The sequence below is a fragment of the Tachypleus tridentatus genome, chromosome 6 (assembly GCF_004210375.1).
Source record: "Tachypleus tridentatus isolate NWPU-2018 chromosome 6, ASM421037v1, whole genome shotgun sequence".
NCBI lineage: Eukaryota > Metazoa > Arthropoda > Merostomata > Xiphosura > Limulidae > Tachypleus > Tachypleus tridentatus.
This window is the reverse complement of record NC_134830.1, coordinates 97,121,728-97,146,362: the sequence shown is the minus strand read 5'-3', so window position 1 is coordinate 97,146,362 and position 24,635 is coordinate 97,121,728. Positions and strand designations below refer to the sequence as shown.

General features: G+C 33.1%; 1 protein-coding gene across 5 annotated transcripts in view; it reads left to right on the top strand.

Annotated features, from left to right (window-relative positions):
- Positions 1-24,635, top strand: part of dia (diaphanous related formin 1) — a 60,898-nt gene that overhangs the window by 11,692 nt on the left and 24,571 nt on the right. For all 5 annotated transcript variants that reach the window (XM_076506435.1, XM_076506436.1, XM_076506437.1 and 2 more), the window contains 10 exons: positions 261-329; positions 777-843; positions 1,712-1,845; positions 10,274-10,382; positions 12,820-12,930; positions 14,108-14,247; positions 18,850-18,966; positions 20,667-20,785; positions 22,698-22,864; positions 24,186-24,509. In XM_076506435.1, coding sequence (XP_076362550.1) covers positions 261-329; positions 777-843; positions 1,712-1,845; positions 10,274-10,382; positions 12,820-12,930; positions 14,108-14,247; positions 18,850-18,966; positions 20,667-20,785; positions 22,698-22,864; positions 24,186-24,509 — 1,357 coding nt within the window. The remainder of the gene's footprint in view (positions 1-260; positions 330-776; positions 844-1,711; positions 1,846-10,273; positions 10,383-12,819; positions 12,931-14,107; positions 14,248-18,849; positions 18,967-20,666; positions 20,786-22,697; positions 22,865-24,185; positions 24,510-24,635) is intronic.

Below are 24,635 nucleotides of genomic sequence, written 5' to 3'. Positions count from 1 at the left end.
TTCTATAATGTACAGATTTTTTCCAAAAATCTTTTTTTTATTAAATAACTGAACTAAATAATGCACTGTAACTATGGCTTTCATAAAATGCTGTTTATTTTTGTTTAGGAATATTTGCTGGTATCCTAGAGCTGTTATTTGTCATGTCAGTAATATGTCTTGATGGTTAATAACTGTTATTCTATGTATGAAGTATAATTATGAAGACAAATGTAAGTAAAACTTCACAATTTTGGTTTGTTTTTGTTTTAACTTTTCAGTTGGGTGGTGGAGTTTGGAAACAATGGCTTGGATAAACTGTTACAAATTCTGAATGCATGTTATGGCAGGTGAGTATGCTGTTGGCTTTTAAAAATTGAGTGAAAACAAGTTGGCAAATAATATATGAAGTTAAATTATGAACTTTGTGTCATTAATTGTCAAGCAGAAACATTTTAAAACCACTCAATGACAATGATTTTTTTTCTATTTTTATTTTTCTTTATGCATTGAATTTTCTCAATTAAAGATATGCATCTAAAAGTAAAAGTGTAGTAATGCAAAACTTAAATCAATGAGAATAAATCACTGTAATAGTTCACTGCAATTTTAAATGTTTCTCATGCAAATATTAAATTAATGAAGTATTTTGAAAACAAAGTATTTACTATCTTCCAGTTATAAAATCAAGTTCCCAGTGAACCAAGATAACCATTTTACAAACTATTTTAATTTTTGTCTAATATATCCTGATTATTACTGTTTGTTTGTCAATTTTTTTCTTTTTGTAAATATAGAGAAAACAGATATGAAAAAATTCAGCATGAGTGTATCAAGTGTCTCAAGGCAATAATGAACAACACAGTAAGTTAGATCTTTTCTCATATCATTACTTACAGTAATATGTCAATCATGTTTGAAGCTAATAATTAACGTAATATTGGACTGTCTGAAAAATTGTTATTAATCTAGCCAAAACATTACGTTTACTAGCTTTACTGGCTAGCTTTATTTGCAGATCTTTTAAAGAAATACACAGCCTAACCATGCCTCAGACACCCTAATAGTTTTTTTATTAACTGTTCAAAAAGTAGGTCTAATTTAATTTTAAAAATAAAAAAAAATTAATTTTTTTGTTGATTAAGCACCAAAATGTTTAGCTGCATTTCCAATTTCTAAGAATGGTAACTGTGTAAGCAATTAAAAAGAATTGCATCAAGGAGAAAATATTTGAGTTTTTGCTTTTCAGTTTAAGCCTGAATGACTCTTTTAAGCAAGAAAAGGTTAATAGTAAGTCTAGTAACTGTAGATGTTGATATTTGTGAGAAGCTTCCTATAAGTGTAAGGAAAATCTAGAAAAATGTGATTTTTCCTTTTCATGATATTTACAATTTAATGTGAACCATTTACTTTTTACAACTATGGACTATTGGAAATTGGACATATTATGTAAATTCGGACACCATGTATATTTTGTGCTCAATGCAAACCAAGAACTTTGGTCAAATTCCTAAAATTTGTCATATAAACATGAAAATTTCTGTCATATCTGCTTATGTAGTAATGTTACATATTTTTAAAATGATATATGCATAAGAATATTTGTATACAATTGACTACACTGAAAAGTAAACATACAATCTTCAGTGTGAATTTGTCCAGAATTTTTAAATGATTTGAAATTACCAGCTTAAATTTGTTATTTATTCTATACTATCTCATTTTCTTGTAGGCTGGTTTGAAGCAGGTTTTCACACACAAAGATGCCCTCACCATATTAGCTCGTTCAATTAATTTCTCTCAGCCTAATATAATGGTGGATGCTGTCAAACTGATGGCTGCTGTGTGTTTAATTCCACCAAGTGGGTAAGTAGTACATCATCACATTATTGATACTTGAAAATATTGATTTGTCTTAAACCTTTATCTTAAAGGGATCTTCACACCTGCCTTTAAATATGCACTGTTAAATTATAACCTGATTAATTATCAAGTTTTCAGCATTTTGTATCAAATAACCTGCTGAAAGGTGTGTTAGTTACAAATGTTATGTAAAGCAAAACTCTTAGAAACCTTCCTCATAATTTAATAAATGGTAATTAGTAAACTTCTTGAAATCATCTTAAGCATTTTATAAAAGTTTCTTAATCTTTCTTCTGCAGATATTTTTTTAATTTATCTCAAAAGTTGTGTTATTTGTCTTTTAACTTTATTGTAAGCATGTGTTTTGTATGCTGTAGAGATTTTTGTGGAAAATGTAGCTGTTTTATAAACTGTCTTGAAATTTTTGCATACTTTATTATATGTTAACATTTACCTTTGTTTTCTATTTCTAAGTTAGCATCATCAAAACAGTGAGGATTAGTGACAAAGATGACAGTCTTTATTTCTTGTAGCTCTGTATTACACAAGTTACTTTCTCTTAACATTCTTAATTAACAAAGTTTTTTAACACAATGATTTAAGAACTGCAGGTGTTAAATGCACCTGATTAATCTTGTGTGTTCTCACAATAAAAGAATCTAAGCTCATTGCATTAAACTTTCTGCAGTCTTTAACTAGTATAGTTTCTGTATGAAAAAACTCAAAGTTGCATTAGTTAATTCCCCAAATTTGTTTGTTAGGAATTGTTTTGAAAAATCAAAATGATTCCCTGTTTATTTTTTATTGATTATTAGAATTTCCCATCTTTTATATCTAGTTTATTTTATCTTCTTTGATATTCACTAATTCATTTTATATTGAGAGTTTTGTGCCTGAATCTATCAGCTTCCTATAAATATAAAAAAATGCAACAATACTGACAATAATTATCAGTGAAAATTAATTAACTTTACCATTATTTTTGTAAGAACTCTGTTTTCCCAACAGTTTTGCTGTAAAGATCAATTTATATGTAATAGCTGTAATTTGTTTTCAATAAATAAGAAGTTCTAGTATGTGTATAAGTTGTTTTAATGTAATAGATACAATAAATACTTTTAAAAAGTATATAATGCATGATAGCATACACTGATGGCATAATTAAATCTAAATATACTTACCTGATGTTTACTTTTTAGAAGAATATTTTTGTAGCTTTCAAACAAATGTACTTTAACAGAAAAAAGATCAGGAATTTAAGAAATGTATTAACTTCTCTTGAAGATTGCTTCCTTTCAGTTGACAACATCTTTCACATTTTTCAAAAGTATGACTAATTTCTGCATGATATTTTTGTATCATTGACCACAGAGCATTATAAATTACAATCTCTTCTATTTTGATGACTTTAACATCGGACTAATAAGTCTTTTCAAAGCCAACAACCAAATTTCTCAAAGCCTCCATGGGCAGTGATATAAACGTGAATTAAATTAGTAAATTCATAGTTAGGAAAATGGAAGCATAGAAACATAAATGTCAAATTAAACAAAATTTTGAAATTTTATTGATAGAAATAAATATGAACTTAGGAGCTAGTAAAAGTTTTGTTTTCATTCTAGAAGTGTGATGTTTACATTTCAGACACTTAAAGATACAACAGAAATGACAACTTTGAACATTTTTTTTTATTGTTCATAAAATAAATACTAAATAAGGATAATGTAATATTAAAATATCAGTTTTACATTGTTTTAAAATAATTGTTGAAACAAAAACAGAATTATACTTCTTTATTAAATTTTGAAATTTTAGTTGTGAATACACTCAGAGTAACCCTGAACAGTAGATTTATCTGATTGGAATTTCCTTAAGTGGCTCAGGCTAGTATTTATATTGACTTGCATTGAAAGCAACTATCACTATTTCTAGTATTAAATGGAGAATTAAGGTACATACTATTAAACTATAGGTTTGCCGTGCGTGGCGACCCGTGAAGGGGAGGAGAGGATCCTGGTGGTTGAGGGGTCCAACCCTAACACACCATTTTGGCCTTGAAATCCTGTAGACGGGCGGCCTTTGGGTGGCCCCCCTTGGGTCAATCGGCTGGTCCACTTGGGCTAGAGTCAACCAAGTACCAGTGTTGGAAGTTCTCAGCGGGTGTTGTGGACATTGTGCCTGATGCTGGTGTTTGGGTATAGTGCTCACGAAACCCTGGCGTTGCTGCATTGTCCTTGCGTGACTTTGTAGTGCGTCCCCTTGTAGGGCTCCATGGTGGGTGGGGTCACTGGGTACCGAAATTTTTTCTTTTTCCTATGGATCCTCTAAAAAATTTAAATAAAATTGTAAAAAAACAGTCAATGGGTAGCGACCACGTCTTGAATACTCAGAACAGCAATCTTCAACATCAGTAACACACGCACCTCATTTTCTTATATTACATTCTCTTTCGAAAAACCTTTAGGGCAAATGTCCCCTTTTTCATTCAAAAGGGACTAGAGGGACTTGCTGGCTCTCCAAAATCAGTAAAGAAACTTGATCTGGTGACATATTGGTTGAAACATCCACATCCCAACACAGTGAACTCCTCTTGAATTCAAAGGCAATTGGGGATATACCTATTGAGGTTACACCCCATGCTACCTTGAATTCTTCACGAGGAGTTATTGTTGAAAGGGATTTGAAGAACGTTCCCGAGTCAGAGATTCTCGCTGGTCTCTCCACTAAAGGAGTTTCTGCAGTGAGGCATCTCCACTGCAAAGATGGAATTACACTGCCAACAAATACCCTCGTTTTAACATTTACTTCACCACGTGCACCTGCCACCATCAAGGCAGGTTATCTCATTTGCAGGGTTCGGCCATACATACCAAACCCTCTTCGATGTTTCCAATGTCAGAGATTCGGCCACTCAAAGACATCCTGTCGTGGTTCCATGACATGTGCTCGTTGTGGAGGCAAGGACCACGATGCCTATGACTGTGACATGAACCCACATTGCGTAAACTGCAATGGTTCTCACCCCTCTTACTTTCATTCTTGCCCAAAATGGTTGGAGGAAAAAGAGGTGCAGCGTTTGAAAACGACACATAACATTAGTTATCCTGAGGCTCGGAAATTGCTGTCCACAACTCCATCTCGGACATATGCTGCTGCACTTCATTCCACAACTACAGTGTAAGTGCAGACAGATCTCTCTGTGCTTCCAAGAGAATCGTTTTCAAAACAAATGAAAAGCCTTTTGACTTCCGTGGTTAAAAAGGTTAATGAATAGACTTCCACACCCATCTCTGTTCCTCCCATACCTTCCAACAAACCTCAAGATCCACGTCCTTCAGTTTCAAATACAGGCATTTCTTCTGATACATCTTTTTCTCCCACCACAAGAGACAAAACAATTATTCGTTCGCGTCCTCAGTCACTGGATTCCCCTTCCAATAACAAAAACCTGCCCACCCGACACAGAGCAGGATCCATGGAAGTTGATAGACCTCCTCCGACTAAAGACAGTAAAGAAAATAGATGTGGTCGTAAACCGAAGGGTTCTCCAGCCACTTCGCCTACCCGTTCTTGAAAATGGCCACCTTGATACAATGGAACTGTCGAGGTTTACGTTCTAATCTGGATGATATCAAAACGCTGATTGCTTCCTACCATCCTGTTTGTCTTTCTTTACAAGAAACATTTTTCAAAACTGCTGATACTGTCTCCATTCGGCAGTTTTCTCTGTACAGAAATGACAGGTTGTGTGATGGTCGAGTACATGGAGAGGTGGCACTGTTGGTTGATCAACACGTGCCCACCCTGTCTTTGTCACTCAACACACCCTTGGAGGCTGTAGCCATCCGTGTTTCCTTGGGTCATACCATCACTGTTTGTTCTCTGTACCTGTCCCCTGGAAAGACATATGATCAATCAGATCTTGATGCTCTCGTTGAACAATTGCCATCTCCATTTCTAATCCTAGGGATTTTAATGGACATCATCCCTCTGGGAAGTGCTATTATTGATGGGAGGGCCAATCTGTAGAGCGGATGCTCTCTGATCACAATCTTTCTCTTTTCAATACTGGTTCTTCCACTTACTTTCATGCACCTAGTCAGTCCTTTACCGCTATTGATCTCTCAGTTTGCTCCCCTTCATTATTCTCCCATTTTTCATGGAGGGTTGACAGTAATCCACTAGGCAGTGATCATTTTCCGATCCTTTTGAGAGAGACTGGCGTGGTCGATGCCACCCTACCCACGTGCCCGGTGGAAGCTGGATCAGGCAGACTGGTCCACTTTCACTGCTCTCGCAGAACTTGATCCTGCCATCGTAAATCAGCCATCAATAGACGACTGTGTAGCAGCGGTAACTAACTGTATTACACATGCAGCTGCTCAGTGTATTCCTAAAACCTCGACACGTTTTCCACGATATCCTCGTCCGTGGTGGAATCCTGCTTGCCACTTAGCACGGAAGGCTCAAAAGCGGGCCTGGGATACTTTTTGTAGATATCCCACACTTTCAAACCGGGTTGCTTTCCAACAGGCCCGTGCACATGCTAGGTGGGTAAGACGTCACAGCCAGAAGGAATCTTAGATTAAGTTCACAACCAGTATATCTTCTACCACCAGTTCCAAGATCATATGGGACAGGATTCAAAAGGTTAATGGACACTACAATTCTATCCCCCTCTCGATCTTACTCTCTGATGGTCAGGAGGTGACTGATGTTCGGAACATCGCTAACACTCTAGGTGAAAGCTTTTACCAGGTATCTAGCACTTCTGCTTGTTCCTCCACCTTCCTGGCCATCAAGACTCGGGCAGAGCGATCACCTCTTTCCTTTCGAACTGACTGTTTCTTTTACTATAATTGTCCCTTTACCCTGGTGGAACTAAAAATGGCCCTTCATCGGTCTGCCAGTATGTCTGTTTGACCTGATGATATTCATTATGACATGCTGCACCATCTATCTCCTGCTTCTCTTGATGTCCTTCTGATTGTTTTCAACCGGATCTGGCAGGAGAATGTTTTTCCTGATGCCTGGCATCAGGCTATTATTTTACCTTTCTCTAAGCCAGGGAAAGATCCCAAGATTCCTTCAAACTACCGTCCAATTGCTTTGACGAGCTGTCTCTGTAAGACATTAGAAAGGATGGTTAATGCTCGTCTTGTTTGGTTCCTTGAATCAAACAACCTCCTCTCGCCCACCCAATGTGGGTTCCGTCGACAGCACTCCACCACAGACCACCTAATTCGTCTTGAAACATCTATCAGAGAAGCCTTTCTCAAATGCCAACATCTTGTATCAATATTCTTTGACATAGAGAAGGCTTACGACACAACATGGAGGTATGGCGTTTTGGGAGACCTCCATACATATGGGTTACGTGGTCATCTACCCATGTTTATTAAAAAAATTTTTTAATAGACAGGAGATTCCAAGTTCGTGTGGGTTCGACACTTTCCCGTTCTTTTGTACAGGAACTTGGAGTCCCTTAAGGCTGTGTATTGAGTGTTACACTCTTCAGTATAAAGATAAATGCCATCACTGAACAACTCCCTCTCACTGTTGCGAATGGACTGTATGTCGACGACTTTCACATCTCATGTCAGTCATCAAATATGAGATATATTGAGTGGCAACTACAAACCGCCCTCAATTGTGTACGGAAGTGGACTCTGGTGAACAGCTTTAATTTCTCTCTCTCCAAAACTGTATGCCTGCACTTTTGCCGTCGACGGGGTATTCACCCTGATCCTGAACTTCATATCGGTGAAGTTTTGCTGCCAGTGGTTTCGGAGACCAAGTTCTTGGGGCTTATCTTTGATCGTAAACTGACCTTTATACCACACTTAAAGCAGCTTCGGGTCAAATGCACAAGAGCACTGAACATCCTCCGTGTTCTCTCTTCTACCAGTTGGGGGGCAGATTGCTGTTCAATGTTAAAGGTATATCGTGCTCTTATTAGATCGAAACTCGATTATGGATCAATGGCCTATGGCTCTGCCAGACCCTCGGCCTTAAAGATGCTGGACCCGTTCATCACCAAGGACTTGACTCTGCACTGGGGCTTTCCGTGCCTCTCCAGTTCAAAGTATATACATTGAATCTCATGAACCTTCTCTACACCTTCGCGGTTGCAACTATCTTTACAATATACTTCGAAACTTCATTCCTTACCAAAGCATCCCACCTGGAAATGTGTTTTCCTTCCTTGGTGGGCAGTACTTTTTCAGAACAGACGATCTGTCATTGCTCCGTTTGGCCTTTGCATCCGGGAGCAATTGGATGAATTGGGTCTGTCCTTGGATAACATTGCAGATTCCACAGGTTTGCCCATCCCACCATGGCTTATTACAGCCCCCAAATGTGACCTTTCTTTCAGTCACCTAAAAAGGCAGATACTCCAGATTGGAAGTACCGTCTTTTATTCAATGAATATCTTTCAAACAATCATTCAGTTCCCATTTATACAGATGGTTCCAAACCAGGTAATTCAGTGGGCTCTGCTATGGTTTGCTATGGGTCAGTAGTTGCGCACAGAATCCCTTCTACAGCTTCTGTGTTCACTGCTGAACTGTATGCCATATCTCTTGCCCTGGATCATATTGCAGCTGAACAGTACTCCAACTGCACTATTTATACTGATTCGCTTAGTTCTATACTTGCCTTGGAATCGCTACACGTTAGCTCACATCCTATTCTCGCTGATATTCGAAACCGACTGGCCCATTTCAATCCAGTTTTTCTGGATACCAGGCCATGTTGGTATTCTCGGGAACGAGCTTGCAGACATGGCAGCTAAATATGTCTGCTTCAGCACCATCACTCCTATGCCTATTCCGTACATGGACTATGGTGTTGTCTTCAAGGCTCGGCTCCGTGCCAGCTGGCAGTCCACTTGGAATGAGCAATGTGACAACAAACTTTTTCAAATCAAACCCAAAATTGGACTTTGGCCATCTAGCTTCCGTAAAGTTCAGAAGGAGGAAGTTGTTCTCACTAGGCTAATCATTGGTCACAGTTTTTTAACTCATCATTTTCTTATATCTGGAACTGATGCACCAATGTGTAGTTTGTGTAACACTCAAATCACTATCAGCCACGTTTTACTTTCTTGCCATCGTTACAATTCTCAACGACGGCAATATTTTAAACATATTTTTTCCCAGGGTCAATCTGTAACATTGGACAGAGTTATTGGTGATGGTGACTTTGTCCACCTTGATAATGTTTTTAATTTTTTAATGGCCATTAACCTTTTTAATCTCATTTAAGTGTTGCATATTTATTCATTACACCTTTTAATTGTGGTTCCTTTTTTACAGTTTTAATCTCTCTCCTTCAATTTGACATTGGACAATGGCCAGAACATTAAATAACTCGACACCAGGACTGGAAAGGCCAACTTCAGGTGACTAACGCTCCTGTTTGAACTATCCGTTTGAACTACTCGTTAGTCATCCTGGCAAGTTGTTATTATACTTTTGCTGCATATCATTTCACACTTTTACTACTTAACTTTTTAGTACTGGCCATATTGACTCATAACCCAGAACCAGGACTGGAAAGACCAACTTCAGGTGACAGACGGTGGTTTTTATACTTACCTGTTAGTCTTCCTGGCGGGTTACGATCATTACCATTCTGCTACAGGTAGTTCTTTACAACTTTGTTGACTGGATGTCAACATTGGTTTTTTACACCATTTTCTGTTTTAATTGCCGTTTTGCTTTTATCTTCAATTACTTTTACAAATTTTACTCCATTTACTTGACTTTATCTTTTTACTGGACATTTGGCTACTCATTATTACAATTTTGCGGAGTGTATTTTAAAACTTTTATTCTTTTACATTTTGATAATAGCTGCTATGACACATAACCCGGAACCAGGACTGGAAAGGCTAACTTCAGGTGATTGACGGTGGTTCTTGAACTTACCTGTTAATCTTCCTGGCGGGTTATGATCATTACCTTTTTGCTAGAGTAAATACCTTACAACTTCTTATACTCTGCCTTCTATCTTAACATTGTAGACTAGGTGTCAACATTGGTTTTATACTTTTTTGTTTTACCTTAATTTCCATTTATGTCTATTACTACATTTATTTATTTATTTTTTTTTACATTTTTACCGAATGTCTGGCGCAGATAGCCTCGCTGCTTTGTGCCATAAAACACTAAATCAATCAAACAATTAAACTATAGGATTGTTACTCTTTTCAATGGGCTTGTCATTATTTATTTTGTAAAAACATTAACAAAATATTCTTATAATGAAAGACATTACCGTATACGGCATAATAAGAATAAATTGTATTAACTATGTAAGCTAGTTAAAAGTTTTCATTTGTTTTTATAAAAGTCTTATTTTAAGATGTTTTCAAAGACAAATTCTATAATTTTGAAATATATTCATGTTTCTTTAATGTTATTAGTCATGAAAGAGTATTAGAAGCTATCACCACAAGTGCAGAGCTAGAAGAAAGAGATCGATTTAGTGCTATTGTTCAGGGCCTTGGAAGAAAAGACAATGATGCACTACGAGTAAGTGAATGTTAGTTGCTGTTTGTCTTACCAGTGTGTCAGTCTTTACAATTTAATTGTTACAGTGAAAAAGGCCAAAAGTTTAAAGTTGTTTTACTGAATTGAAATTAGGAATTGCATCAATGAAATTGAAAGTGGAAATAGTCTTAGGCTTAAATTTATTAGCACGTTTTACTACATTTAGATTTTCATTGTTACATATTGTACAAATGAAATGTCGTATATGTGCATGGTGATAAAATACATTTTTGTCAGAAGTCATTTGTTATTGTAGGTATAAAAAAACTGACTTCAGTGTTTTATATGCAAGTCAAACCAATATCAAGTTTAAATATTTTGTCTAAATCAAACTCTTTATACCTTTTTAGTGTGACACTGCAGAGAAGTTATTTTTCTTCCCCTCCATTAGGTGTGCAAGCATATTTAATTTGTGTGCTGTCCCTAAAGGTCCTATGAAAGGCTATTTTGTTGGACTCCCCTAGTAGTGAACTCTCTATACCATGTCACTTTGCATCTTATTTATACTACTTTGCATCTCAGCTTAAAAGCAATAGCACTGTTTTCAACTGCTATATATATAGCAACTGAGAAAGAAAGAGCCTCAGCAACTTAAAATCAATTTTCTTGCATCACTTCATTACAGAAGTTGCATAATTGAAACTATCACCAACAGCTTGACCTTATCTTAACTTCCATCTCTGTGATGGTTGTTCGTTTTCAGATTCTTCTGATTTTAGTTCAGATAAAGCACCACTTTCTTCTTCTGGCTGTTCTTCAACTTGATCAACATCATTTCTGATCCACTACTTTCTTCCATGTGAGCTATATTTTCATTAACCTTGGGTGATGGCTGTGTGTGTGTGAAATTTATCCTGATTTTCAACAATAGAATCACCATTAAGAGTGTGTGTTTGACCACAGAATAAATGATGACAACTAAGTTTGCTCATTGTTTCAGAATGTTCAGGAAATTGAGTTTTCATTAGCTCTTTTGCACATTTCATGAGAAAAGTTATATCACAAATATAAAACAAGATGGAGAGTATTAGTAAGCACAAATAAGGAATACTCAATTCAAAATATTTAAAGTTGGAACAGTACAAATTTGTGGTTACAAATGGTTATAATAATAAAGAAGGTACTATGCCACAACTGCTTTGGCCCAACTTGGTGAGTAATATAAAGTTGGAATGGAGTTGCAGATACATCCAGATGATACATGGAGTAATTTATAGTGTCCTTTAAATAGACATTTAAGTATATTAAATTTTCAGCTTTTACATGTAGGAAACAATTTATATTTACAGAACAACAAATCTTGATGTGATTTCTGCCTGGTATACTCTAATACTGAGAATTTTTTAACCTTATGCATTTTTCAAAAATACATTATAATGTTTTAAATGTTCTCTTTCCCAGACCATTCCTTGTGTAACTAGAAAGCTCATTTTTGAGCTGTTGACTGTAATATCTTTTATTGTCAATAACTCAATTTTTCTTTTTTTGTTTTCTTCAAATATTATGTAAGTACATAATTTTGTAAGAAAATTTCTGTCCTCTAATTCAAGGTTAACTTGAGTTGCACCTGTCAATCCAGCAAAATTTTAGATTTTCTATGTTAAACACTTTTTTTTTTTTTGTCAATCTTGCCAATTTTTAAAAATATACATACCAGTTCTATATAATTACGTGCAATGGAAATGCAGTTTAATGTAAGATTTTGCACAAGTTAAACTGCCTTAACATTACCTACCAACTAGCTGCTAAAAGCAAGTATAATTTTGTTAGTAGTTTAACATATATTTTACATTTATCACATTAACATTCAAGTTAAAGAAAGTAAGATTATTAAAATTTCTGGGCTTTGAATTACTGTGTTGAAAGTGTTGATACTGCATAAATATTGTTACATAAAGTCGATATTTTGTTCATCAGTTTTAAGATTTCTTGTCCAAACTTTGCACTTTTAACAAGAAGCTAAAGCCAGCAAATGAGAGTATATATATGTATCAAAATCTAATTAGAATTGTAATAATGTTTTGGTTAATGCTACTTGTCAAGTCTTGATAAAATGTGATCTTAGGTTTTGGTTTTTTACTATGTTTTCAGTGAAAGTAAATTACCCTGTAGAATATCAGATCATGATTTTGTAATATTGTGATCTATATATTTTGGTTTGCATGTTCAATTTTGTTGCTGTCTTATTAGTAAATTCAACATTTAATTGCTTCCATTCTTTGTTGCAAACAGCTGAGTTTAATGCCTGCTCAAACACATGAACAGAAAACAATAAAATTCAAGGGAGGAAATTTTAGTTAAATTTTTTAAAATTTGTTTTGACATTACATGCAACTTGTATGTTTTATAATGTAATTCTTTTTCAAGAAAGAAAGTATTGTGTGGATGTGTGCATACATATATATATAATGTTTTCCAGGGTTCCTGTTTTGCCCTTATTAATTGTATTGTCAGTACACCAGATGACTTAGAATTCAAGTTACATTTGAGGAATGAATTCATGCGTTCAGGTTTAAGTGATATTTTAGAGGTAAGAGTATCTTGTGAATTTTGATCTTAAATTTCATACTAAAAACTACATTTAAGAATGACTAGCTTCTTTTTGCTTTGTCATTAATGTAGTAATTTGTAGTAATGTAGCAAAGGTGGTGATTCATAGTCCTTTAATGATTGACTACTTTATAAGTAGTGGTAACATAATTATTAATTATTTTCTGGCTTACCTGTAGTATGACATTAATTCACTTGTATTTTTATATTTTTAAAGTATAAAACCTAACAAGTATTGTACAATACATATTACTTTAAAATATATTTATGCATAAATATAAGTTTTTTTTTTGCTTTGGTTTAAAACTGAAATAAGCTGCACAATAGGGTCATTCCATGTCAAATCATCCAGATATTGGAAAATTTTCCAGGTAACCCCCTCAGAATGCCTTGAAAACGATTTTGGGTTTTCAGGTGATTTTACAGCCTCACTATGAAAATCCTAAGAGAGATAAACTTGGTTTGAGACCGTTTTTGAATTCTGTAAGATTAATTCAGTCAGTGTGGCAAATTGCAGCCTTCTACCACCATTACTCTTGCAGTTTTAAGTAGCCAAAGTTGCCCAAAAATCAATTTGCCAAAAATAAAAAAATATTAACTAAATTTTACAGGGCTGTGAATCAGAAACTATTAGAGATCTTGATCTATTTTTTGGCAATTTTTCATTATATGCGTAGATAAACACATGTGAATTTTTTCAAGGCATTCTGTGGAGGTCACCTGCCTGCCCCCTGGATGTGAGTTGACATTGAATGACCCAATAATAGACGTTCCATTTTGTGAACCATGCATAGAAGGAAAAATGGATTTGTAATTTATGTAATTCATACCCTAGAAAAACCTGGCTAATGTTCGACCTAAGAAAATACCTTAAAATAGCGAGAATAGAAAGTTACCTGTATTGTAAATGTTTCCGTTTACTCATATTTGTAAGATAATTATTGTTTTCAAGAGTTTAGTCTTAAACAATTTAAAATAAGTATCTAATCCAATGTTGGGATCAAATATGACACTTCTTTATAAATTTATTTCTTGGCAAAAAGCAATATATTTGTTTCAGACATTTAAAGATTTGTAAATCCCTAAGTTTAAGGGAAGAATATTTTTAATCAAAGTTCAAAATGAATGCACGTTGTAATGAATACCTTCACTCTTAGGACTTGCAAGCTGAATTAGGTAAGGAACAGGACAGTAAAACTGAAGAACTTAGTATTCAACTTAAAGTATTTTTAGAAGGAAAAGATGAAGATCACGATGAGTTTTTACAACGATATGACCTTGTTCGTTTTGAAATGGAGTATCCTTTTCATGTAACTGTAGCTACTCTGTTAAGTTAGGAGAATATTTTCATTTCTTTTTGTGAATGATTTAATGATGTAAAAAATAAACTGGTCTAACATTTATATATATGGCATGAAATTGATTTCATCTGTCAATAATATATACATTGTCATGTTTATCAAACTCTCCTATACCATTAGTATTTGAATGAAATATGAGTATTAAATAAAACTTCACACTTTTTAGGCATTTATAATGTGATATGTTTAAATGAAAATATTATGTAAAACTTAATTTTTTACATTAGTGTTTGAGATGTATTTGTAGAAAATCAATGTGCAGCTTTATATTCTTGCGACTTAGTTTTAAAATTTAAAAAAATAACATCCATACAATGAGAAGAGTAGGTTATATGAACAGACTGGCAAGATCAGTGATCAAAAGATGGTATCACAATTGGTATTCACTGAAACACATTGAAAAAAATTAATTTTTTTACACTAACTTTAGACCAGTAGGGTAAAAAATTGTGACCTCAGGTAAAATTCATTTCATGCAATATAAAACATGAACAAGTTTAGAACAAAGCACTGTACATAAAAGAAACTGTCTAATCCAAATTCATCTCTTTGTTTACAATATTAGAGGTTTTGCCTTATTATGTTAAGATGGGCTTTTTATACCTCTTTTTCTCTGTCTCTCAGCCCTTGCTTACATATATTTTATATGTCATGAACTGTATGAACGTGTTTTTCTTTTAACATGTTCACTTCCATGTATCTCACCAGTAGGTCACAATCTGCTTTCAGTTGTGAGCCACTTGATACACTGAGGAGACACATATTGCAAGTTGCTTCAATGAGCTAATTGAACATAGAGTAGTTACCTATATAAATATTAGACACTTGTATTAAGTGGACAAAGAAATGTATGGTAAGTGTTAAAGTGGGAAATATTAACTGGTGCAAAAATCTCATTAAAAGCTGGTTGGAGTCCTCAAAACTATAGATTTGGTATTATGATTACTAAGAAGGAAATTTTAGTATTTTATTTTAATTTTGCTATTTTTTTGAGATGTAGATTTCTTTACTTTTTGTTCTTTAGGAATATTACTAGGAAAAAGTCCAAACAGTCAAATAGGATTACCTACATAAAATCATTTTATTTGCATATACAAGAATATTTTTTACATAACAGTACCTTCTTTGGACATAATGTAAACATCCATCATTTTCTCTCTGTTGACCCCATTGACCATAAACCATTGTCAGAAAATTCAGTTTTTCTATATAAATGTGATACTGTTTAAGTATTAACTATATTGGCATTTGGTAACTGGTTTTTGCCATTCCCCTCTCCATCTTCAGGTTATCTAATTAATCTGCCACATATTCATATATCTTTTAAATTATTTTTTTCTGTATAAACTATTTAATGTGTTTAAAATATAATGAGAATACTGTCTTTGATTGTGAGTATCCAAGTATTTGATCATATTACAAGCAAGTAATAGCTAAGCACATTGATAAGATTAAGTAAGACAACTGAAAATAAATAATATTGTTAATGGTTTTCTTAATTGTCATACATACTATATATGTATGGAACTGAGTTTATCTATAGCAGTGGTTCTCAACCTTTTCTGACTTGCGGCACACTACGACAATCTGAAAATTTTCGCGCCACGCCTAGAAAGCCTAAACAATTTTTTTAGGTACATGTTATATGGCAAGTGTTAAAACCCTTAGAACAAAAATCACAGCCAAAGCAAGCGATAATAATGTCATTGTGCATCACGTTTAGATACACGTAACACAGAAGAGTTAACTTAAAAAGCCTTAGAATGAAAATCACAGCCAAAGCAAGTGATATTAATGTCATCTGCACATTGACAATACTATCGCTTTGTTTGGCCGTGTCATTCTAAGTTTTTTAACGATTTTGTGGTATAGCAGAAAAATCAAAACTTTTTATTTTTACATATGTTTTCAATGTGACACTTGTGCCTGCTTCTGAGAGCAAATCAAATTGAAGCGAGGCTCTAACGTAGACAAACAAGCTCGCATTTCATCATCGACTGTAAGAAGCCTCTCTCTCTCTTTCTGGCTTTAATTTCAGTCAATGCTGAAAATCCAATTTCAAAAAAACCACAAAGATGCAAATGAAAGCAGAACTTCATCTGCTTTTGAACTGATTGCAGGATTTGAATTTTTAATGGAGATACAAAACTCATCCAAGCTCTTTTCGGAAAACAATGGCTGATAAAATTTGTTGTTTCATAAGTCGAACTGTTCTTCCTCCTCAGTTATAAGATTTGTTGTCTCGTTGATTCCAAATGGATAGGTCACCCAGATATATTCGTCGACAGCAAGTGATGGAAAGTAATGTTTTAATGCGGACTGTAGGTCCTTTAATGTGTTCAAAATTTGAGGGACAATTTTCTTCTTTGACAGACATTCGTTAACAGAAGAAAGACAATCAAGGACTCTTTTCCGGATCTTATTCTTCCACAGCATCACCTTTTCATCCAAGGCCTTCAATTTGGACGTTGCAGTAATAATGTTTTCAGATGGTCCTTGGAGACTTAAGTTCAGAGAATTTAATTTGTCAAACAAGTCAGAGAGAAATTGAACTTTCAGCCACTAGATCTCATCATGAAAAGAAATTCAAAACCTGCATCCTCAACCTCTAAGAAAGAAATTACTTCAGTTTTTAGTTGGACAAGACACTTTAACACCTTTTTTTCGAAAGACATCGAACTTCAGTGTGATACAATAGCTTTTTGTAGTCTGAATCCATCGCCTGATAGAAAAGAGAGAAAAGTCGAGATTGAAGAGGCCGAGACTTGATGAAATTCACCACTTGAATATCTTGATTCATAACAGACTGCAAATCTTTCGGCAAAGATTTGGAGATGAGCACCTGTGTGAATCATGCAGTGAACAATCCTAATGTTTGGATTTTGTTGGTGCACCAGAGTGATGAATCCCTTCTTTTTTCCTTGCATTGAAGGATATCTATTGGTGCAAATGCTGACACAGTTATTCGAATGTAATTTGAAGAGCAAAATATTTTCATTCACCAACTCAAAAATGTCCTGGCCTTTCACTGTACTTTTTAAATCTTTGCAAAATAAGTATTCGTTTATGATTTTTCCATCTTTCATGAACCAAACAAAAGCCAGAACTTGTGCTTTTCCACTAACGTCAGTAGTTTCATCAACTTGAAGAGACCATAGCAGAGACAATTCATCTTCAGGCACTTCAAAGTGTTCACAAACTTGATCCTTCAAATCCGACGACAAGTCTACAATACTGCGCGAAATTATGTCATTGGACAGTGGAACTTGCTTAACCTTTTTAGCAGCTTCCGTTCCAAGCATAGTTTCAACAATGATTGCTAATGCTGGCGCAATGACTGATTCGGCCACCTTATACACTTTCTTGCGTTTTGCCAACAATAGAGCAATCCTATAACTTGCAGTCAATCCTTTTTCAGGCAGCTTCATATAGTTCACAAGCTTCCTTGATTGTTCATGTTGTTGAGCTGTAAGATTTTCGAAGTATTCTCTTGGCTTATCCTTCACAGCTGAATGTTTTGTTTCCAAGTATCTCTTCAGTTTGCTAGGAACAAGTGCCTCATTCAATAAAATGGTTGCATTGCAGAGTAAGCAGAATGGTAATTGAGAATGTCCCAATTCCAAAGTGATAGAACCATATTCAATGTATTTGTTTTTGTACTTTTGTTTGATTCCTTGCTTGTGATTCAACACATTCTCCTTTGCAGCACCAGACTTACTTAAATATTTTTCTGTGGATAAATGATAAAGCTAATTCATACACGATAAGCATAAAGTTCTGCAGTTGATATAAAATTCCTACCTACAGCATAGTAGCTGTAGCTTACTGCAAAATGAGAACGTGTTTGATTGTTTGATACTTCATTTATGACATACGAAGCACTTGTTGCTCTACAATTAAACTAACAGTCGAACTGTTGCCGTTGAAAATGAAATTTAAGTATGAACTTCTCAATACTTGAGTTCAATGAAAACCATCAAATGTTTTGGAAGGTTTCAGAGTGTCTCTAGTAGCTTTTATTAACTGCTGTGTTCAACTTGCTTGTAAAATCCCAAGAAAGGTGAATGTGTTTTAAAAACACAATGGCACACAGGTTGAGAATCACTGATCTATAGTCATCTTATAAATAGCAACATTATATAAACAGTTTGGCTCACATATTTCAACAATATTGTTTAAAAATTAAGTGTTTTGAATTCTAGAGAGTGAAGAAAAGGGTAGCATTAGGTATTGTTGTAGAAATATACTTTATAATAATGTGTATTGATTACATCACACATTCTCTTGTACACTTTCAAAAGGAACTATAAATTTAGTTGCAAAATATATTCATAATCTCTTGCTAAACTCAATCGTTGTGTTTAAACTTGGTGTTATACCTATATAACCTTCTTTATATTTCATTTGTTAGTTGAATTTGTATTTTGTACAAATTTTTGAAGCAAAGTATTACCTTATATTATAATCATTTTGGTGTTATTTTACAAACGTATATTTTTACATGTATTATGGGTGTCATCCTTGACTCATTTTCATAGTGAGCCCATTGAGTGTTTTGAATTAATTAAACAGACTGTGACAGACACAACTGCTGAACCATACTTCCTATCTATACTCCAACACTTACTTCTCATCAGGGATGATGCATTAGCTAGGTGAGTCAAGGGGGCAGAGGATTTATCATAACACTAGATCGGTAGTTGTCAACATGTTCACTAATGGGGATCACAAATCTCTCCCTCTTATGGTTACGTGGGTTGTACTAACTTCCCATTATTGGTAGTTACTGTTATATACTTATCTTTTTAAAGAAATTGAAATAAAATGAAAACCTTATAAACTATTGTTATACATCTATATATTATAGTCTGTCACAAATGAAGAGCTTTGTTTTCCATTTTTTATAATACAAGATGGTTACATATGCAACTTTGGTAATAGCTTGGCTGCTCACTGGTGTAAATGTAAGAAATGGTATATGGAGACAGTTCTGATGAATAAACTTGTGGAAGATTGTTATTTAATTGATTTGTCTTGTATGATTGAGGAAGAGAGAATTGTGAACAGTGTCTCACTTGAGCCACAGCAAAGTGATCAGCAAATGCAAATAAATAAGTTTTGAACTCGCAGAAATTTTTTATTCTAACATGTAACACTTATGATAATACAAACAAAAAATACACAATGATAACACAACAAAAAGATCAAGTTTGCAGTTTAGTAATTTATACTAACTGTGTGAAAATTGATTGAAATAATTACTGGTTGTTTCAAGAAAAGGGCTTTGTTTTTGCTTTGAATTTGTTATCATTAAAGTTTGATTTTATATAGTGCTTAAGTATAATGAAAACATTTATTTTCTATGATTTTTTCCTCTGTATGTTTATATGGTCTGTTTTCTCTTTGACTTTTCCTTCATTTATAGACAACACTAGGTTATGCTTATGGAAAGTTTGTTATGGATTTGGTGCTCTTGGTTGGTTAAATATTTTACAAATTGATAAGGAATCTTGTAGCTCATGCATATTATCAAAAGAAATGGACTTTTTTCTGTGATCATTAAAAAGATTAGCTACATTTCAAAATTTTCCACATATGATATATTTCTTAAACTGTGAATTGTCTACTTATTTTTAATCGTACTTAACTGTTAGACATTGCCCTGTAACATTACAGTATTTCTGTACTATGATACTTGTGTTTATTATTTAAGAGCTAGCTGACAGTTTCTTTTTGTAGTAATGTTTTTGTCTAATATACATGTCACCTTTCTTTTTCAGTCCCTATTTCTTTTGTCTTTTTTTTATTATTATTATACTTGAATATGATGAAATGCTTTTCAGTTTTCGAGATCATGGTTGACTGGTAATACTTCAGTTTCTTAAAGATTTGCTTAGCACTAAATTTATCAGACAAACTTGTTAGTACTGGGCTTTAATACAGGAACAGTGAAAATAAGTTTTGTGAATCATGTTAGCAAATGGTAGCACACTAAAGCCCAAACTTTACAACTTGAACTTGCAAATTTGGTTAATTGTTTTGGTTTGGGTTTTTTCTCTACACACATTTGAAGAAAAATTTAATGTATGTATGTATCAAGAATGCAATAAAAATAAACATTTATTCAAACTATTCTTTTTCACTTGACTGGAATTAGATATTAGAGAAATCTTTAATCTGTCAGATCTAACTTTTAATTAGAACCTGTTCCTTTGAACATTATAACTTTTTTTATTTCTAAGTAAATGATAGCCTTAAGAATGGTAATTTTTCAACTTAATGTGAATTAGTTAATTATGAAATATTATGCTTTAAAAATTGGTTTGCTCTATCTGGATGTTTGTTTTTCTATCAGACCAGCATACTACAAGTTGATAGAAGAATGTATTTCCCAAATTGTTTTACATAAAAGTGGCTGTGATCCAGATTTTAGATCATCTAAACATTTCAAAATAGATGTTGAACCTCTTATAGGTAAGGGATTTTTTTCTTCATACTGTCCATTTCTGTGTAGTTTTAATTATAGTTGTGTGTGTGTGTGACCTATTGAATTAATCTAATCACGTTTCATGAACACCTGACTTTTATACAGTTGTCTACCCTTTACATGTAGTAATTAATTGTACTATTAAAGCAATGTTTTATAATGAGGATGAATTGGAAGATAGTCATTATAAATGCATAAACTGCATCATTACATGTGCAACATTAAAAGCTGAAATACATTTTCTTAATATTCACTTGCTAAACAATAGTTGATGGAATTTTAGTTTATATACTAAGAACAGGAACTTTTAACATCTGGATCTGTAAGTAAATTTTTATAATTTAATTTGGTGAGCACAGAGTTTTTTTTTAGTACCGGTGTGTTGGTCAAACATTATATTGAATCTTTTATGGCAGAAACTTTATTTTTATGATTTCAAAGTAATTTACACTAGCTTTACCTTTATAGTAGAAAACACAAAATTCACTTAAGTGGAGTTATCTAAAGTTTTGATTTAGAATACATATAAATATTAAACCCATCTGATAATACTCCATAAGTTAGATAATTATTTTTACACTTATTAACTATTTATAGAAAAAAACATTAATGAAGTTAAGTAGTAGTCAGTGATGATTAGCTCCATTTAGGTCTCTAATCATTTGACTAAAATGATTTTTTTTGCCATTTGCACTGAATTTATTTCTCACTAAACTGTGAATGATCTCTGAATTTTAGTACCCTGTATACAAGTAACTTTAAGAAAAAAATTTCACAACAAATATTTTAATCACAAATAAGAGCACAAAATTGTTTTTTGGTAGATTACACATGAAGAATATTTACTGAAGTTTCTAATGTTGTATGTTTAGATTTCCAGAAAACTACTTCAGCATTTTCGTAAAACATTTTATGAAACACTTACGAGGTTTGTATAATCACACTTTGCTCATAATGTATAATGATAAGGCTTCTTCATTGTTCATAATATTTGTTTTATGTTATACAGTAAAATATTGTTAAAGTTATGCTGTTACTTCTATTGTGTAGGAGATGGGCTTTTTACCACATTCTATAACTTTGAAAAACAAATTAATAAGATATCAGCTGTATTTGAATAGCTTGTTTCATTAGTTACATTTTAAATTTTACAGCCATCACCATCTTTCTTTTTTTTAACACTATTGTAATGAATAACACTTTCTTCAGACTAAAATGGATCTTGTTTTGTTAATGGGTAAGAGTAAGTTTTGTCCAAAATCAGTTTAAGTGCATGTAAGAATCTGTTCATTTTCAAATTGATCACTGAAAGTCTCATTAGTGCCAAGATAGTTCTCTTACATTTTCCCCAAGCTGCTTTCTTTGCCTTATTACTGCTTATTACAACACTCAACCAAGTTGTAATCTGTTTCTAAAACACACTTTACTTGTTGTTGTTGTCACTTATGGATTACATAGGTTAACAGTTTTTCTGTGTTTGTGGCATATAATTTATATTCAAGTTTTACATGTAACATGGGTCTAACCAAAGTTAGTGTTCATGTGGAATGAAGAGCTACATTTTAATACCACATTTTTGTAATATTCTTTTAAAAGGTACTTTGTCTAAAATGTCCTGTATTTATCAGTAAAGATTAATATTTGTATCAAATGATAGAAAGATAAAATGTAAATCATCTATATACATGAGAATTAAAATAAGAAATATATCTTGTGATCACTTCAAAATATGTATTAAGTTGTTTGTGCTCTAGTGTTTTGCGTGAAAGTAGCTATTTTGTTTTATTTTGTTTGAGCACCACAGAAACTGATGTGTAATAATACATTCAGTATTAAATACTACATATTTTGATAATCTTAATTATTATTTATTTATTTTTTATCAATATTATTTTGTAGAAAACTTGGTTGAAAGAGCTAAACAAGAAGAAGAAAAACAATCACAAGAACTGACAAAAAAACTTGAAGAAGCAGTGACAGCCAAGCAGGAAGCAGATGCAAAATTAGCACAGGCTGAACAAAAACTCGTAGAAATTGAAAATCAGTTAAATGAAATTAAAAGTACTGTAAGTTAAATTTAAGAAATATTCTGCTACATTAGAAACAAGCTGTGGTTTAGACTTGTTTTTCGGTATTTATGTATGTTGTAATATGTATATAGTGGCAGTAGTTTATACTGATGTTTTATTACAGAAAATCAACATACTTCTTTGAATAGTGAATAAAATGACATAAAGTTAATCTTATTATGTTAACCCTACTGCTACTGAGTTATTAAACATGTATATATAAAACCAGCTAAAATGATATATGCTTGCCTCACTCCAATTATTAAGTAAAGCAGATCTTTTTCATTAATTATTACAAAATGCTTGCTTAGAATATACATGTTAGTAAAAAAAAACCAAAAAGTAACCTAATGTAAACAATGCTCATTATGGCATATATATCGAAGCTAAGAGTCAAAAATGATAGTTTACACTTTGTAAATCTTGTTGATCATCTGTTTGTTTTTTCAATTTTTGTTCCTTATAATGTGAGTGGTAATGTAATACGTAACTAAGTTACAATGTAAAATTAATTCTTTAGTGCTAATATATGAATGTAAAAAATAAATGAATCAACATTTTTCAAAAGTTGTATAAATTAGGATTATTTAAAGTCTATCAAGTTTAAAACTTATAAACATTAATAGTATTAGGTTTTTATTTTGCTTAATAGTAATTGTAAGAAAGAAATTAAAAATAAATGTTATTATATGTTTTCTCATAATTAATACAATTGTCTTGAATATCTTATTTAAACCTTCTTTTCACTTTCACTAAGCTTTAATTTTTTAGAATAAAGACTTATTGATTTCATTTCTTTGATTTTTTTTATACAGTTAGTTTTAAAGTTTGAAAGCTTTGCTAATACTTGCTTCTGTTTGTTTTGTCTTACCATATTTTTTTTTTTTGCATCTTAATTTGTTTGTCTGAATGTCTCTTAAATGTCACTATCATATTATGCATATGATGGTTTTTAAATGACACCCAAAACTTGAGTTTTCGAATAGTTCTGAAAAAGAATAGTGAAGTATTCAAAAGTGCTCGAGTTTTTGGTCATTTGTAAAAACTATTGCAACTTTTGTATGTGATCCAGTGTGCCAACTGTCTTAATCAGATATTATGCATGTGATGTAGAGTGTCTTGAATAGAGACCTCATTATTCCAGCTCATTAGTTTTCATTCATTTATTTATTTAGTCTAAATTATTCAAAAGCTGTAAATCAAAATTGAGAAGTTGAAATAAAATTATTATTTGAGTAATAAAACCTAAGTATTTTCTAATCTTAGCAAACAGTGAGCTTTTATTCTAAAGGTGAAAATCAAATTAATATATTTTCAGGGAGTTGTACCATCTCAGAAAATATTGGCACCACCTCCTCCTCCTCCTCCAGGCTCAGGAATACCACCACCACCACCTCTACCAGGTTCAACTATACCACCACCACCTCCACTTCCTGGAGTAAGAGGTATCCCACCACCACCCCCTCCACCTCCAGGAGGTGGTCCTCCACCTCCACCCCCACCCCCAGGTCTAGGAGGATTAAGATTTAATGTTCCACAAGGGTCTCCATCTCCAGTTGCTATGGATGTACTACCATTTGGAATAAAGCCAAAAAAGAAATATCATCTGGAAACTCCTTTAAAAAAGGCTAACTGGAAGAAGGTAGTTTTGAGAAACTTCTGTCATGTGTTTTTGTTCACAAAATTAAAATTTTATTAAAGGTTGAAACTAGATAAACTTTCTGTATTAAGCGTGTTTTATTATTACAGTTTTCTCTAGTTCAAGAAG